This window comes from Aegilops tauschii, chromosome 7 (assembly GCF_002575655.3).
Source record: "Aegilops tauschii subsp. strangulata cultivar AL8/78 chromosome 7, Aet v6.0, whole genome shotgun sequence".
NCBI lineage: Eukaryota > Viridiplantae > Streptophyta > Magnoliopsida > Poales > Poaceae > Aegilops > Aegilops tauschii.
In genome coordinates this window covers 96,654,113-96,670,443 of record NC_053041.3, presented here as the reverse complement: position 1 = coordinate 96,670,443, position 16,331 = coordinate 96,654,113, and the positions used below count along the sequence as shown (strand labels likewise).

The window sequence follows — 16,331 nt, the reverse complement described above, 5'->3', positions numbered from 1 at the left end:
CTACACTGATTTTGGCAAGGGAGTACAATAGTGATCTAGGAGTAGATCACTGGACAGCGGTCAAAATTATCCTTACTGGAATAAGGATATGTTTCTCGATTATGGAAGTGACAAAAGGATCGTCGTAAAAGGTTACGTCGATGCAAGTTTTGACACTAATCTAGATGACTCTAAGTCTCGGTCTAAATACATATTGAAAGTGGGAGCAATTAGCTAGAGTAGCTCCATGCAGAGCATTGTAGACATAGAAATTTGCAAAATACTTACGGATCTGAATGTGACAGACCCGTTGACTAAAATTATCTCACAAGCAAAACATGATCACACCTTAGTACTCTTTGGGTGTTAATCACATAGCGATGTGAACTAGATTATTGACTCTAGTAAACCCTTTGAGTGTTGGTCACATAGAGATGTGAACTATGGGTGTTAATCACATGGTGATGTGAATTATTCATGTTAAATCACATGGCGATGTGAACTAGATTATTGACTCTAGTGCAAGTGGGAGACTGAAGGAAATATGCCCTGGAGGCAATAATAAAGTATTATATATTTCCTTATATCATGATAAATGTTTATTATTCATGCTAGAATTGTATTAACCGGAAACATAATACATGTGTGAATATATAGACAAACAGAGTGTCACTAGTATGCCTCTACTTGACTAGCTCGTTAATCAAAGATGGTTATGTTTCCTAGCCATAGACATAAGTTGTCATTTGATTAACGAGATCACCTCATTAGGAGAATGACGTGATTGACTTGACCCATTCCGTTAGCTTAGCACTCGATCGTTTAGTATGTTGCTATTGCTTTCTTCATGACTTATACATGTTCCTATGACTATGAGATTATGCAACTCCCGTTTACCGGAGGAACACTTTGTGTGCTACCAAACGTCACAACGTAAATGGATGATTATAAAGGTGCTCTACAGGTGTCTCCAAAGGTACTTGTTGGGTTGGCGTATTTTGAGATTAGGATTTGTCACTCCAATTGTCGGAGATGTATCTCTGGGCCCACTCGGTAATGCACATCACTATAAGCCTTGCAAGCATTGTGACTAATGAGTTAGTTGCGGGATGATGTGAGTGGGAACGAGTAAAGAGACTTGCCGGTAACGAGATTGAACTAGGTATCGAGATACCGACGATCAAATCTCGGGCAAGTAACATACCGGTGACAAACGGAACAACGTATGTTGTTATGCGGTCTGACCGATAAAGATCTTCGTAGAATATGTGGGAGCCAATATGGGCATCCAGGTCCCGCTATTGGTTATTGACCGGAGACGTGTCTCGGTCATGTCTACATAGTTCTCGAACCCGTAGGGTCCGCACGCTTAACGTTACGATGACAGTTTTATTGAGTTTTGATGTACCGAAGGAGTTTGGAGTCCCGGATGAGATCGGGATATGACGAGGAGTCTCGAAATGGTCAAGACGTAAAGATCGATATATTGGACGACTATATTCGGACTTCGGAAAGGTTCCGAGTGATTCGGGTATTTTTCGGAGTGCCGGAGAGTTACGGGAATACGTATTGGGCCTTATTGGGCCATACGGGAAAGAAGGAAAAGGGCCTCAAGGGTGGCCGCACCCCTCCCCTTGGTCTGGTCCGAATTGGACTAGGGAAGGGGGGCGCCCCCTTCCTTCCTTCTCTTTTTCCCTTCCTCTTTTCCTATTCCGTATGGGAGGTGGAATCCTACTAGGACTAGGGAGTCCTAGTAGGACTCCACACTTGGTGCGCCCCCTCCTAGGGCCGGCCTCCTCCTCCCTTGCTCCTTTATATACGGGGGCAGGGGGCACCCCATAGACACAACAATTGATCCTTGAGATCTCTTAGCCGTGTGCGGTGCCCCCCTCCACCATATTACACCTCGATAATACCGTTGCGGAGCTTAGGCGAAGCCCTGCGTCGGTAGAACATCATCATCGTCACCATGCCGTCGTGCTGACGAAACTCTCCCTCAACACTCGGCTAGATCGGAGTTCGAGGGACGTCATCGAGCTGAACGTGTGTAGAACTCGGAGGTGCCGTACGTTCGGTACTTGATCGGTCGGATCGTGAAGACGTACGACTACATCAACCGCGTTGTGATAACGCTTCCGCTGTCGGTCTACGAGGGTACGTGGACAACACTCTCCCCTCTCGTTGCTATGCATCACCATGATCTTGCGTGTGCGTAGGAATTTTTTTGAAATTACTACGTTCCCCAACAGTAATTGCTCAATTTCATGCAGCAAATTCTGTTTTTTATGTTTGACTTCATTGGGCCACAAAATAAATTTGCAACGTTGATCATTAATTAAAGATTGGATGTATGCGCCATCTTTATCCCTTACCGAAAGGGAAGAACTATATCAATACGAGAATAGTTGTGCATTATACATCAATATATAGTATTATCTACAAGCAGGCGCGGCGTGCCGCCGCGCAGATATATGCTAGTAAACTACAATGGTATGGTGGGCGACAAAACATGCCTGTCACTCCAGAGACTTTACCAGTGCGGACACCACTGATGCTATTATAGCAGTGGCGGGATGTCAGTGTTGGAGCCTCGCCTGTCACTTCTGGGCTTTTTCCGCCCGCCACTACTAGGCATTTATGCAGTACTGTCATTCTAAGGGACGGGGCGCAAATAATATTTAGGTCCGGCAGACACCTCCACATATACACTGTTGTGCTAGAATCAGAAATTTTCGCTATTAAAGGAAATTGATATTGAGTCTGATTGCCTGGAGGCTGTATAAATGATTAAGAGTGTTGACAGCAACAAATCGAAGTTTGCTTTCATGATCAGAGTGACAATAGTATGGGGAATGTGATTCTTGTACTGGTAATAGCGCTAGTCATTTTGTTACTAGTTTTGGTAGCTTGCAATGGTGAACTGCTGTTTGGCTTAGGCTCTGACCTAGAGGAGGTTTGGTCTTGAACATTTTTGGACGATATTGTAGTCCTTCAACTTTGAATAATACAAGAATTATTTCGCCGAAAAAGAAAACCGTTGGTCACAAGTTCTCAACGGCAAATTATGAAACAGAGAGATAATAGATCACGAGCTCGATTGATATATGGTTGGACAAGGCTTGAGTTGACATAAGTTAGCGTGTATACTCCTGGTCTTATTACGGATCCACACTGTGAGCATCAGAGATTCAGATCGCAGCCGACATGTAGACACTCAACGGTTCCTGAGTCTCGACATAAGCGAATGTCCTACGGTCGTCGTGGTACGAGAGCCTATTAATGGTGGCGACCACAGCCCCCCTATTCTTCTCACTGATATCCACCACGCCATGCTTCGCCCTCCTTGTGTCTTGGACCGGCGTGTGCCTGTACAAGACGAATGCTCGTCCATACTGCGACCACTCCCATGTCAAGATATCCTCGCCGTGGACGAAGAGCGGCCACGTGAGGCGTCGCGGCTTCGCCCTCGGCTCCCGCAGCCAGTGGTGCGGCATGCTTATCCGAACGACGTACCAGCGGCTCCACCTGATCTGCCTTGCAGTCGGTTTGCCCTCCATTACCCAGACCTCCGTCATATCCTTCGCCAATGAGATGTAGTTGAAGATGACGGCCAGCCTCCCGCGCACCTCCGCTATGTGCCAGCTGCCCTTGTCTTCGGAGAAGGACAGCAGCGGCGGTAGCGACGGTATGGGCGTGACGCGTTCGTGCTCGGCGTCGAACGACATGACCTTGTAGGTGCCCTCCGACGTGGCCCAGTACGCCGCGCCGTCGACGGTGACGACTTTGTGGCCAAGGCCGTCGCGTCTGAATCTCGGTGGATGGCCGACCGGCACAGCCCGCCACCTCGGCTTCCCCAGGGTGAACACATGCACCGCATCAAATGCGTGTAGCCCGACGTGCACCACCTTGTAGCGTCCCGTGGCCGGGAGGTACGTGAAGCTGTAGGCCTCGTGCCAGCTGGTACTTCCATCAGCGGGCTGAGGCGTTGGCAGCCGCGGGACGCTCAGGGCCTCGTCGGTGACGCGGTTGGCCACGGTGATGGCGCCGCCGGGCACCTGGTCGTCGTATAGGCAGACGAGGCCGTTGCAGGTGCCGACCACGCTCATGGCATTGTAGCGGCGTGCCGTGGCGGCGCCAGTCCATAGCTCTCTGGGCTTCCCTGGAGCGGACGGGTTGTCGACGACGTACGCGGAACCCAGGGTGACGACGAGTATCTTGGCGCGGCTCCGCAGGTTGGTGGCCGTGCGTTTTGCGACGACGTGGGCCCAGTGCCGGCAGACGAGGCGGAGCGTGCGGCGGGTGTTGGGCGGGAAGCGCGCCAGGATATTCGCCAGCACGTCCGCGGGGAAGTCTCTGTAGACGTCGATGCGTTCTGGACCCATCTCTGCGCTCCGTCTGATGTCCCGCGTCGTTGGGCGGGCCTGCGACCTGCTCGATATGTATGGATCGATCTAAGTTGTGCTTATTTATTACTCCTACGCGCCCGAGCGCTACAACGCTCGATCCTAATCTTTTCAGCCCCCCGGTTGTGTGTACCGACCTTTGATACCTGGTTTCGTCTTTCCTTCCATTGAAACCGGATTTGAGTCGTGCTTCCTTTGACTTTGTTGTGATTTTTTTTTGAGAGAGAGAGAGCTTGTGTGACTTCTTGGCTCAGAATTTACTTGGTTCTCTGCATGCAATATCCAGCATTATCAACGAACCATGTTCCAGCCCTCTCACGCTACCAGTTTTCTTGGCCATTCGATTTTGCATCGGGGTAACCGGGTAATCTCCGGCTGTCTAATCTTCCCTTAGAGCATCTCTAACAGCCGCCCAACACGGTGCGCTAAAAATCAAAATACAGCGCCGGATGAGCCAGCTTTTGCACGCGGTGGAGCGCTGGCTCCAGCGGCCGCCGCAAAATAAAGCGCGCCCGAACCGCTCCAGTAGGCATGCTATATATCATCTTTTTTTGCCTTGACGCCTACTATATTTCAGCTATTTGGTTCTGAATGTGTGAGATAGTTCGTCACATAGCCTGGTTCTACGATACAAAATAGTGCATAGAAAGTTCTCCTCCTACGCTCATAGTCTTCTCCTACGATAGATAGATAAATCGAAAAACTACGGCTACTCGTCATTCTCCGACTCGGACTCTGCCTCGGTGATGTCCTCCTCCGACGTCTGAGCGTAGCGTCAAGGAACCACTCGTCGCTGGAGTCCCAGGACGACGCATCTCCTAACGCGATGTTGAATTTAGCGACCGCCTTCCGCGTTCGCTTGTCCTCACGGTAGGCGGCTCGCTCCTCCCTCCTCTCCTTCCTCTCCGCCCTCCTTTCAGCGAAGAACTGTTGCTCGTTGATGATGTCTTGCGGGAAGCGTTCGCGCCACAGCGCCATGGTTTCCTCGTCCATCTCGGCCAGGCTGAGACGGCGCTCCCACCTTCGGTTCTCGCGACGATCCTCGTCGGTGATAAGCTGCGAGGGAGGCGCCAACTCCTGTGCCCGCTCCCGCGTCGCCACATCCGTGAAGTTCATGTCCCAACAGGACCGCCGGAGGCGCCACGCCGCAGCGTCGTACGCGCGGGCGCCCTCCTGGGCGGTGTTGAAGGTTCCGAGGCCGAGGCGCACGTCGCCCGACCGAATCTCGGCGGAGTAGGTGCCGGACGAACGCACGCGAATGCCGCGGTAGCCCGAAGCTCCCCGGCGGCGAGGCGGCATGGTGGCGCGGTGGTGGCGTGTCGACGGCGAGGAGAGAAAGCGGTAGAGGGAGCGACGAGATAGCGGCAGAGGGCGCCGCCATTTTATAGGCGCGCCGGACGCAGTGCGCCAAATCTAGCGCGCGAGCTTCCGCTTTTTTCCACGTGCGCTAGTTCCCGCCTCCGCTGGAGCGCGCGAAAATGTCCCGCGCGGGCTAAAATGCCAGTTTACCACGCGCGCATCTTTTGGCGCGGCTGTTGGAGATTCTCCTATGCAACATTTGCACTCTGTTCTAAGTGGACCCTACTCCGGGAGAAAAAATAGTCAGTGACTCCGTGCGCTCGGTCTAACCTACCGCACCGGCGATAGAGAAGCACTACCTTCCCGATGATCTGGATAAGGGCACCTTCAACGGCGACCCTTAAATCGCTCGCATACGTCCGGACCGCGGAAGCCATCCAAGACGGGATTGTATTGGTCTGCGGCGCGGTCCGGACGTACTTTCTCCCGTAAACCGGAAACAAATGTGTGTGTGTGGTGGGGGGGGGGGGGGGGGGGGCTTTCACGCCCACTTCTGACCGCCCTGGCTGACCCTCTCCCTCGCCCGCGTGTGTTCCTGCTCGACGCCGGCTGTCCGCATTGATGCCGCTGTACATTAATACACAGTTACACACAACTATCAATCCTATTATTCAAAGTACATTACTCGCAAGAAAATATTGTGCAAAAATAGTATTATTTAAAATATTATTCAAAGTGCAATAAAAGAGAATCAATATTTTAATAAACTAATTGATCACAAGAGGTAACCATGATAAATACAACTCTGAATCAAAGATTCTAGGGTAGCATGGCGCTTAAATTGGCTGAGTAGGGGGTGTTTGAAATGCAGCCGGGGATTAAAATATATTCTCAAGATTCAATTGTTTTTCCTAGAACTGCTGGATTAAAATCCATGTGCTCCAGCTTCTTCTTCCTCCTTGGCCACTATTGTCTTTGTTCTTCCTCCACTATTGTTGTTGTTTTTGATTGAGAATTAGCAACTCTGGAAAAAACCCGCAACACTAACAAATCAATCTAGGTAGAGCTTATCCAATATAAACCGTTGATCATAAGTTCACAACTGCAAATTATGGCACCGACCACCGAGAACAGATCTTGAGCTCAGTCGATGTATGGTTGGACAAGGCTTCCGTTGACATAAATTCGTGTATATCCTCCTGGATCCACCATGAGTCGTCAGACCACAGCCGACTTGTAGACACTCAACGGTTCCTCGGTTTCAACGTAAGCAAACGTCCGGTGGTAGTTCGCCATTTTGAAGTTGGTGAGCACCGTCCCCCGATTCCTCTCGCTGATATCCACCATGCCGTGCTTCACTTTCCTCGTATCGTGGATCGGTGTGTGCATGCACAAGACATAACCCCGTTGTATCGACCACTCGATATCCCATGTCAGGATGTGCTCGCCGTGAACGAAGAGCGGCCACGTGAGACTTTGAAACCATTTGTTCGACGGCTTCCCCGGTCGGTAGGGTGGGGTGTTCATCTGAACGATGTACCAGCGGCCCCACCTGACCTGCCCTGTCGTGGCCTCCATTACCCAGACCTCCGTCGTGTTCATCGCCGGCGAGGCGTGGCTGAAGACGATGGCTAGCCTCCCATGCACCTCTGCTAGGTGCCAGCCGCCGCCGTTTCTGAAGTTGGACAGCACGGAAGGTAGGGATGTAATGGGTGTGACCTGTTCGTGCTCGAGGTCGAACGACATGAGCCTGTCGGCGTCCTCCGGCGTCCAGTATGTCACGCCATCGACACTGACAGCACTATAGTCAAGGTCGTCACATGTCGCGGCGCGGCCGGCCGGCACAGCCCGCCACGACGCCTAGCCCAGCGTAAACACGTGCACCGCATCGGACACGAACTTGCCGATGGCGCACGGGACGTGCACGACCTTGTACCGCCCCGAGGTCGGGAGGTACGCGAAGCTGTAGGCGTCGCGCCAGGTTCTAATGTAGCACCTGCTTCCGTAAATGGCACGCGTCGGTGGCAGCGGCGGGACGCTCAGCGCCTCGCCGGTGACAGGGTTGGCCACGACGATGGTGTCGCCGATGTCTCTGTCATCGCAGATGCAGACGAGGCCGTTGCAGGTTCCCACGACGCTCATGCCCTCATAGCGGCATGACGTGCGGTAGTCCGCCCACAGTGGTTTTGTGGAGGTCGATAGGTGGCCGAAGACGTACGCGGAGCCCCCGGCGACGACGAGTGTCTTAGCCCTGCTCTGCAGGTTCGTGGCGGTGCGCGTGCCGACAACGTCGCGCCAGTGCCGGCAGACGAGGCGGAGCCGGCGGCGGGTGTTGGGCGGGAGACGCGTCAGGATGTTCGCGAGCACATCCGCAGCGAGGTCTCTGTAGACGGCGCATTCTGGATCCATCGCCGTCATCGCGGCGGCGTCCAGCGTTGTTGGGTGTGCCTGTGACCTAGGTATCGGTAGATCCTACAAATTTGTTGTGTAGCTAGCTTGGTTTGGGCTTTCCTTTCATCGAAACAGGATCAGAATCGTACTCAGCTTGGCGTGCTTTCGGGTCGATCAGGCACGGAAGCAGGTCATGGTTAGCGCAAAGCTTTTTTTTTTTCAAATACTAGCACAAATGCCCGTGCGTTGCAACGGGAGACGTTGTTACCTGTCTAAAAAAATAAAATGCATCTGACTTATTTCCATCCGTCCTCGTCTTCTTGTCCTAGTCTGTTATCAACATCTCCTAAGCCCCATTGTCCTCCTTCCCGCCTCTAGTGGACGATCATGTATACCCCAGGAAGCGACCTTCGTCGCATTCATTCATGCAGCCTTTCGTTGGAATGTGATTTTTCGTCGTGTAAGTTGCATGCTCAGATGGGATAAAGATTGAGAGAGTAGTAGTAGTATGTTTTATTAACATCAAATAGAAGCCATTCATTGAAGTAATAATTGTAATCGGCTAGTACAAAAAATCTGCCCGCCACTTAGCATGAATCCTATTTCCTTAGCCCACATATATTATATTAAGCAAGTTCCTTGTTGTAAAGGTCACCCCATCTACAACATGCAATGCAGGTATGCATGAATCCCGTTCTTAATTTTCCCACATTCACCTTTATTATTTGTGCAGCATACACAACGTGTCTTAGGAAACTCTCTTATTATATTATGCAGCAAGCTTGCGTTTAATTGCCCACCATAATTCACAAGCATGCATCAGGAATCCTAGGTATTATATTATGCAGCAAGCATTCAAGCGTGTTTTGGGAAAGAATATCTCTTAATTGCCCCGTTTAATTGCCCACCATATTTCTCAATCATGCATATTAGGAATCCCTTCTTTTATTATTCCACATAGTACTGATTCCTTCCTTGCCCCGTTTAATTGCCCACCATATTGTTCCTTCCTTATTTTTCAAGAATTCTTCCTTGCTTCCCTCCTTCCTTCAATACTTTCATTTTTGGGCACCCTCGTCATCCTCTCATTACCAATTTCGAAGCCGGCTTATTAGGATGATTGATGACAGATCACTTGAACATGTATATAAATTGATGGTTGTCCTTGTGAAAGGGCGAGGTCGTACTATTTTTTAACTAAAATAAAGCGTATCAAAGCAACATAGACCGACCTAGTTCAGTTGGGTGGCGCTAAAAGAATCGGCTGGAAGGTTGTGAGTTCAAATCCTATTGCAAGTGTACTATTTTTTTCCTCCCCGCGTTGCACTGAAGCTGGGCCACCAACGGACAGCCTTTTCTCTTCCCCGTTGCACTCAAGCTGGGCCGAACAAAAATAAATAAGGAAGAGGTGGACGGACGAAAAACGGACGAAATTATGGTGGTAAGAAGCGGTAGCCTTTTTATTAGTAGGTATAAATATAGATATAGATATAGATATAGAAATAAGTGCTACACTTCTGGCACGAAGCACTTTGGCCTAACATATTTTACAACTAAATTATCATCTACAAACAAAAAACTAAAGTTGTCATCCTCGCATCACTAAATTCGCCATAAAAAACATTCAGAATTGTCATGTGTTTCATGTCACATGTGTGTCACTTATTAGGGTCTTTTTAAGGAGGATAACCTTATCTTCTGTTTACGAGGTAGTCTGAAATCATGGTGATAAGTCCGGGCAAATCCCTCACGCGAGGACGAGGAGAAGATAGACGGTCGAGGTTATTGTAAGAAGAATAGAGCTGATTGTAAATGGAGCACAAAACCTGGGCATTGTCCGCATTCCGTCGCACGGAACAGAAAGCATGGCAATCGAGTTGGCCTTTGAGCCTCTTTTTTGTAAGACAATACAGATGTATACGTCCACCTTCTATAAACACATGCACACACACTTAACTTTATGAGCATTTTCGAAAGACTGAGCCAACACATCATCTTAAGATTGATGAATTCGCCATAGACGTAGTGGACCGAAACGTCTCCTCGGACCTCTTTTTGGTGGAGGTGTTATCTAACGGATGGTTTTGGCTGTCACATGTGAACGCATGGGGCCACATGCACATGACCTCCCTCGTGCAATGTGTTTTCTTGAAATGCGTGAAATAATTGAATTGAGGAAATCTATCTTTTTAATGTGTTTTCTGAAACGAGTAAAATGAGTGAAATATATCTTTTCTAAATGAGTGTAATGTGTTTGGTGAAATGAGTGGAACATGTTAGTATAATGTGTTTTCTAAAATGGGTGAAATGAGTGAAAATAATCTATCCTTTTTTTTAAAGGAATGTAATGTGTTTTTGGAAACGAGTGAAATGTGTTTTCTAAATATATTTCAACCATGTTTCCATTCTCTAAATATATTCTCTTTTCTTATGTTGAGATATCATGACACTGATGCTTCCTAATATCCATGCTTCATAAGTATTGTGTATGTGTTTCCTTTAGCCCGCATAGCTTGTTGAGATATCAGCTCGCCAAATTGATTTATTTTCCTGGAAATAGTTCGTACTCATATTTCTTGTTATATTCACATCAGCCTATGTTCATATTAGCTAATGGATTTATGTTCTTATTTTTTTGTGAAGCACAACTTTCTTCTTCCAACCATCGTAGCAATTAAAATTTATATTTCTGTGTGTCATCTATTTGTTGTGATAACAGAAACTTTTAAAAAGAAGTGATTGCTGCCTATCAGGCATGCTTCCTACTTTTATTTGTTGCATATGTTTCTATGTTCATGAATTTTTTCTTCAAACATTTTAAGTGTGTGCTTATTTTTATTGTACATCATGTTGAACCATTAGGGTGTGTGCTTCGACCAGTGCTAGCATGTGCTTCAAGCATCTGCTAGTGTTGCTTAGTGCAATTTTAGTGTACAATCATTTTGCTTCTCTTAATAAATATTAGTATCAACCAATATCGATGTGTGCTTCCTTCTTTCTCATTGGATGTTTCCATTGTACAGACATTTTGCAGCACCTGATTCGAGCTGTATTTCTTATTGCATAGTGACAATGATGCTGAGTATTCTACGAGCTACTCTAAGTTGTCGGATGTCCTGTTCATGACGGAGAGCTCATGGTGCGAGCTGATCTTTTCCATGACCACCTTCAGGGACGAAGCTAGAAAAAATGGGCATCGGTGTCAGTGTTGCCCATTATAGCACTGATAATAGCAATGCAATATAAATAACATTTGAGGGCAATATATAAAGAGTGAAAAAATGCAGTGAGCCAATGATATAAATTTTTATTATATTAAAATGATTTTCATACCCTAGCACTGGTCGAGCGAAGTCAAAATTCTACTTGCTTACATATTCAGTAAAAAATAAGAAAAATCAAAGGTAAGTTGGGAGCATTTAATTTGTAACTTAGGGGCTGTTTGGTTCTAGGCCTAGTATTGCCACACTTTGTCACACATTTTTGCCAAGCTTTCCAAGGTTAGTTCATCAAAATGAGAGCCACAAGTTGGCAAGCCTAAGGGAATATTGCCACACTTTTTGTGTGTATGCCGTGTGGGACCCAAGTGTGGCTTGCCTAAGGTGTGGCTTGAACCAAACACTCACCTAAGTTGGTCAAACTTGCCTAACCATAGGTGTGGCAATCGTTCGCAAAATTAGTCACAAACCAAACAACCCCTTAGTAAAAACAATAGGTGAAAGAAAAAAAATATTTTGACAACAATGTACAAGACAAATGATACATAAAATAAATACTTATTAAGCAAAAATATAAACTAATGTGAGATTCACATGTTATAACTTCCTTCTCGGCCTTTAATCTTCTTCATTCAATAAATCAACCAAGGAATCATTTGTAGTGATAGTAAATATATATTTATCCACATAGCAACTCAGGCTATCACTCATGAACTGGTCACCCATGCAAAACACACTTGACAATATTCATTTCCGAAAAGCATCTCCTTGTCGATTTTGTCAACTGGCAAAATTAGCACCATTTTTAGAAGTTGATACACCAAAGGAAAAGCAAGATGTTTCTTAGTGTCAGCTAACACTTCAGCAAGATCTGCAATGTGATCCAAATTGGCAAATCATTGGTCTCTTTGGACATTGCCAATTTACATTCGAAGTTCATGATCAAGATCCATCAATTATGTTGAATAAAAGTCATCAGGATAAAACTCAGCTAGTTTAAATAAATAGTCCAAGTTGAAAGAAATATTTAAAGTCTGCTTTGTCTGCAAGGTCCTCTAATTACATATCTCGGTTTGATCTCATGTTGCTTCTTAGCATTCTTAGTCTATTGTGATATTCTTTTTCGATCAGTTGAATCTGAAAGAAGTTCATCTAAATTTATTTCTCCTAGAGTAGTAGCACCAACGTTTGATATACTACATAAATCTATTTAGGATTTTAGGTAGTCCTTTCACGACCTTGAAGTCTCTGTTGGATCAGTGTCTCCTGTTAGCTAATGGATTTATGTTCTTATGTTTTTTGTGAAGCACAACTTTCTTCTTCCAACCATGGTAGCAATTAAAATTTATAGTTCCGTGTGTCATATATTTGTTGTGATAATAGAAGCTCTTAAAAAGAAGCAATCGCTTCCTATCAGGCATGCTTCCTAATTTTATTTGTTGCATATGTTTCCATGTTCATGAATTTTTTTCTTCAACCATTTTAAGTGTGTGCTTATTTTATTGTACATCATGTTCAACCATTAGGGTGTGTGCTTTGACCAGTGCTAGCATGCGCTTCAAGCATTTGCTAGTGTTGCTTCCGTCCATTAGTGCAATTTTTATTGTACAATCATTTTGCTTCTCTTACTAAATATTAGTATCAACCAATATCAGCCTGTGCTTCCTTCTTTCTCATTGGATGCTCCATTGTACAGACATTTTGCACCACCTGATTCGAGCCGTGTTTCTTTATTGCATAGTGACAATGATGTTGAGTATTCTACGAGCTACTCTAAGTTGTCAGGATGTCCTGTTCATGACCGAGAGCTCATGACCACCTTGTCAAGTGACTGCTGCTATGATGGCTATGAAAAATTGAAAATAGTGTGGCTGCACTAAGATTCTACTTTTGTTGTGAAAAAGGAGTGCATTTTTTTGTTTTACCGGACTAATTTGTTTCAATACTTGATCATTCTTACTAAAGTTAATATGCTTCCACATGAATTCTTTGCCAAGAAAATATTTCTGCAGAAAGATTGTTTCCTTTACACCAAAATGTTGTCTTCAAAACTCTTACAATACAGAATGCATCAAATGCTTGTGCTGACCAATATGTTCTTACCGTACCACAAAGTAAAATTTCATGTTTTGCCTGTCTATATTCTTGTTTCGCTTCCTTACAATTTAGTTTAGTGAAAAGTAAATATTTCCATCAAACTCAGATATTGTTTCTGCTACACCAAAGTGAATTTCCAAATCATCGAAATGCTACCATAGCATAGACATAATGCTTCCGTCAATACATTTTTTTCTATTATACAATCAAAAATATGTTTCCATGGCACCATAAAAGAATGCTTCTATCGATATAAAAGAATGCTTCCATGCCACCTAAAGCATGTTGCCGGGCACAAAAATGCATATCCAGTATTAATGAATTTCTTATATTTCATTGTTGGAAGCAAATCACAGTTTGATAACAAAGAACATTGAGCGTGATTTACGGGAAGCAAATCACCAGTAGTCTGATGCCTAGTGGCTCCCTTCACTTTAACCAAACATGATTTGATTATGGATGATACCGTTTACACTAACGGTGCTAATTGATTGTGTTTGCGTTTCCGTTTCTTTTCCTGAACCAAACACCTCCTTACCGGTTCCTCGGTCTCGACGTAAGCGAACGTCTGGCCGCCGATCGAGATCTTGAAGTTGGTGACCACCATCCCCCGATTCCTCTTGCTGATATCCAACAAGCCGTGCTTCGCTTTCCTCGTGTCGTGGATGGGTGTGTGCATGCACAACGAATAACCTCGGTGTATCGGCCACTCCGTCTCCCATGTCAGGATGTGCTCGCCGTGAACGAATAGTGGCCACGTGAGTTCTTTAATCTTTTTGTTCGGCGGCTTCCCCGGTCGGTCCGACGGGGTGCTCATCTGAACGATGTACCAGAGGCTCCAGCTGACCTGCCCCGTCGCTCCCTCCATTACCCAGACCTGCGTCGTGCTCATCTCCGGCGAGGCGTGGCTGAAGACGATGGCCAGCCTCCCGTGCACCTCCGCTAGCTGCCAGCCGCCGCCGTTTTCGGAGTCGGACAGCACGTAAGGTAGTGATGTAATGGGCGTGACGCGCTCGTGCTCGAGCTCGAACGAAAAGACCTTTTCGGCGCCCTCCGGCGTGCTCCAGTATGTCACGCCGTCGACACTGACGACGCTGTAGTCCAGGTCGTCACACCTCGCGGCGCGGCCGGCCGGCACAGCCCGCCACGACGCCTCGCCGAGCGTGAACACGTGCACCGCGTCGGACACAAACTGGCCGATGGGGGACGGGACGTGCACGACCTTGTACCGCCCTGAGGTCGGGAGGTACGCGAAGCTGTAGGCCCAGCGCCAGGTTCTAATGTGGCGCCGGCTTCGGTCGACGGCACGCGTCAGTGGCAGCGGCGGGACGCTCAGCGCCTCGCCGGTGACAGGGTTGGCCACGACGATGGTGTCGCCGATCTCCCGGTCGTCGTAGAAGCAGACGAGGCCGTTGCAGGTTCCGACGACGCTCATGCCCTCGTAGCGGCGTGACGTGCGGTGGTCCGCCCACAGTGGTTTTCTGGAGGCCGATAGGTCGCCGTAGACGTACGTGGAGCCCCAGGCGGCGACGAGTGTCTTGGCCCTGCTCCGCAGGTTCGTGGGCGTGCGCGTGCCGACGACGTCGCGCCAGTGCCGGCAGACCAGGCGGAGCCGGCGGCGGGTGTTGGGCGGGAGGCGCGTCAGGATGTTCGCCAGCACATCCGCGGCGAAGTCTCTGTAGATGGTGCATTCTGGATCCATCGCCGCCATCGCGGACACACGCGGCGTCCAGCGTCGTTGGGTCTTGGGTGTGGCTGTGACCCCCACAGCCTCCCCCTCCCCGGCTCTCTCTCCCTCGCCGTCGCCGGTGGCCTCCGGCAGGCAAAGCCTGTGCGGAGCCGGCGGCGGCCGGGCGTGCTCTCTGGCTGCTGTCGCTCGGGAAAAGGGGATCTCGCGAGCGATTGGCGGCTGTCCGGCGCTCGGCTTCGGGGCGGCGTCCTGGCGCGCGGCGGAGGTGGTCTTCGGTGCACGGCGAGGCGTATGGTCGCGGCAGTGGGCGCGCGGTCGTGGGCGCGCGGCCGTGGTCGTTCGCGCTCGAGCGGTCCCGATCTGGGACCTCGCGGGCGGCGGCGGCTGGCGCGGACGGGCGGCCGTCGTTCGCCTTGGCGTCGGCTGCGGCCAGAGGTTGGGACGCCGGGGCGGCGGCCTCGGTCCGGGCTCCGGCCGTGACCTGGGCGTGAACGGCGCGCGTGGGTGGGCCGGCTCTCGGCTCTGGATGTGAGCGTGGGGCGCAGACCCTTGGTCGGGCGCGGCGGTGACTGCGTGCGGTGGGCGTGGCACCTCCGGAGCTCGAGGTGTGCTGCGGTGTAGGGCCTACTCGTCTGCCCTGCTGCTTCGCTGGAGCTGCTCCGATTTGGATCTGGCCTTGGTGGTTATGATCTTGCTGCTGCTCCTTGCGATGCGATGGTTGCTGCGGTGGTGGTGGTCACTATGGTGTTGCGGTGGTGGACGGCGGCTACGACCAGGGGGTGGTGCGTGCCTGGGCGCGGTGGATCGTGGGATCCCGCGGCTAGGGTGAGGTGGGTGGTGATTGGTGGGCGGCGGTCGGTGGGGGCGGTGGTCTCCGGGAGAAATCCTTGCTCCGGTCTTCATCGTAGCCGGCGACGGCGGCGCCCGCGGGTGTCGTGATCTTTCTTGGAAGCGTCGCCGTGGAGGTGCTCCTCCTCCCCACGGCTTTGGCTCCGAAGGGAAACCTCAGGTCCGCTGGATCGGGCGATGGAGGCGTCTTCGCGTCTTTCTCCTCCTTGGGGGCATCGTCTCGGAGCCGGCTACGATCGAGAGACTGGTGGATTGCTGCATCTTCGCCGTGGATGGTGGCATCTTCGTCGCGTGGTTTGCTGAGGCGGGGAGCTGGTTTCTGGTTGGCAACGATGATGGCGTCGAGAGGAGCTCAGGTCGCCGCGTGGACTTCGGTAGTCGGTTCTTTCTGGCGTGTCCGAGGTG

General features: G+C 49.2%; 2 protein-coding genes across 2 annotated transcripts; both read right to left on the bottom strand.

Moving 5' to 3' along the window:
* Window positions 1-7,541: 7,541 nt before the first annotated feature.
* Window positions 7,542-8,099, bottom strand: LOC109755781 (F-box protein At3g07870-like). The gene has a single exon (XM_020314671.1). The coding sequence runs from the start codon at window positions 8,097-8,099 to the stop codon at window positions 7,542-7,544; it is 558 nt and encodes a 185-aa protein (XP_020170260.1).
* Window positions 8,100-13,856: 5,757 nt separating this feature from the next.
* LOC141026874 (F-box/LRR-repeat protein At2g43260-like) lies at window positions 13,857-15,098 on the bottom strand. Its single transcript, XM_073503750.1, has one exon. It carries the CDS (start codon window positions 15,096-15,098, stop codon window positions 13,857-13,859), a length of 1,242 nt encoding a protein of 413 aa, XP_073359851.1.
* Window positions 15,099-16,331: the final 1,233 nt, after the last annotated feature.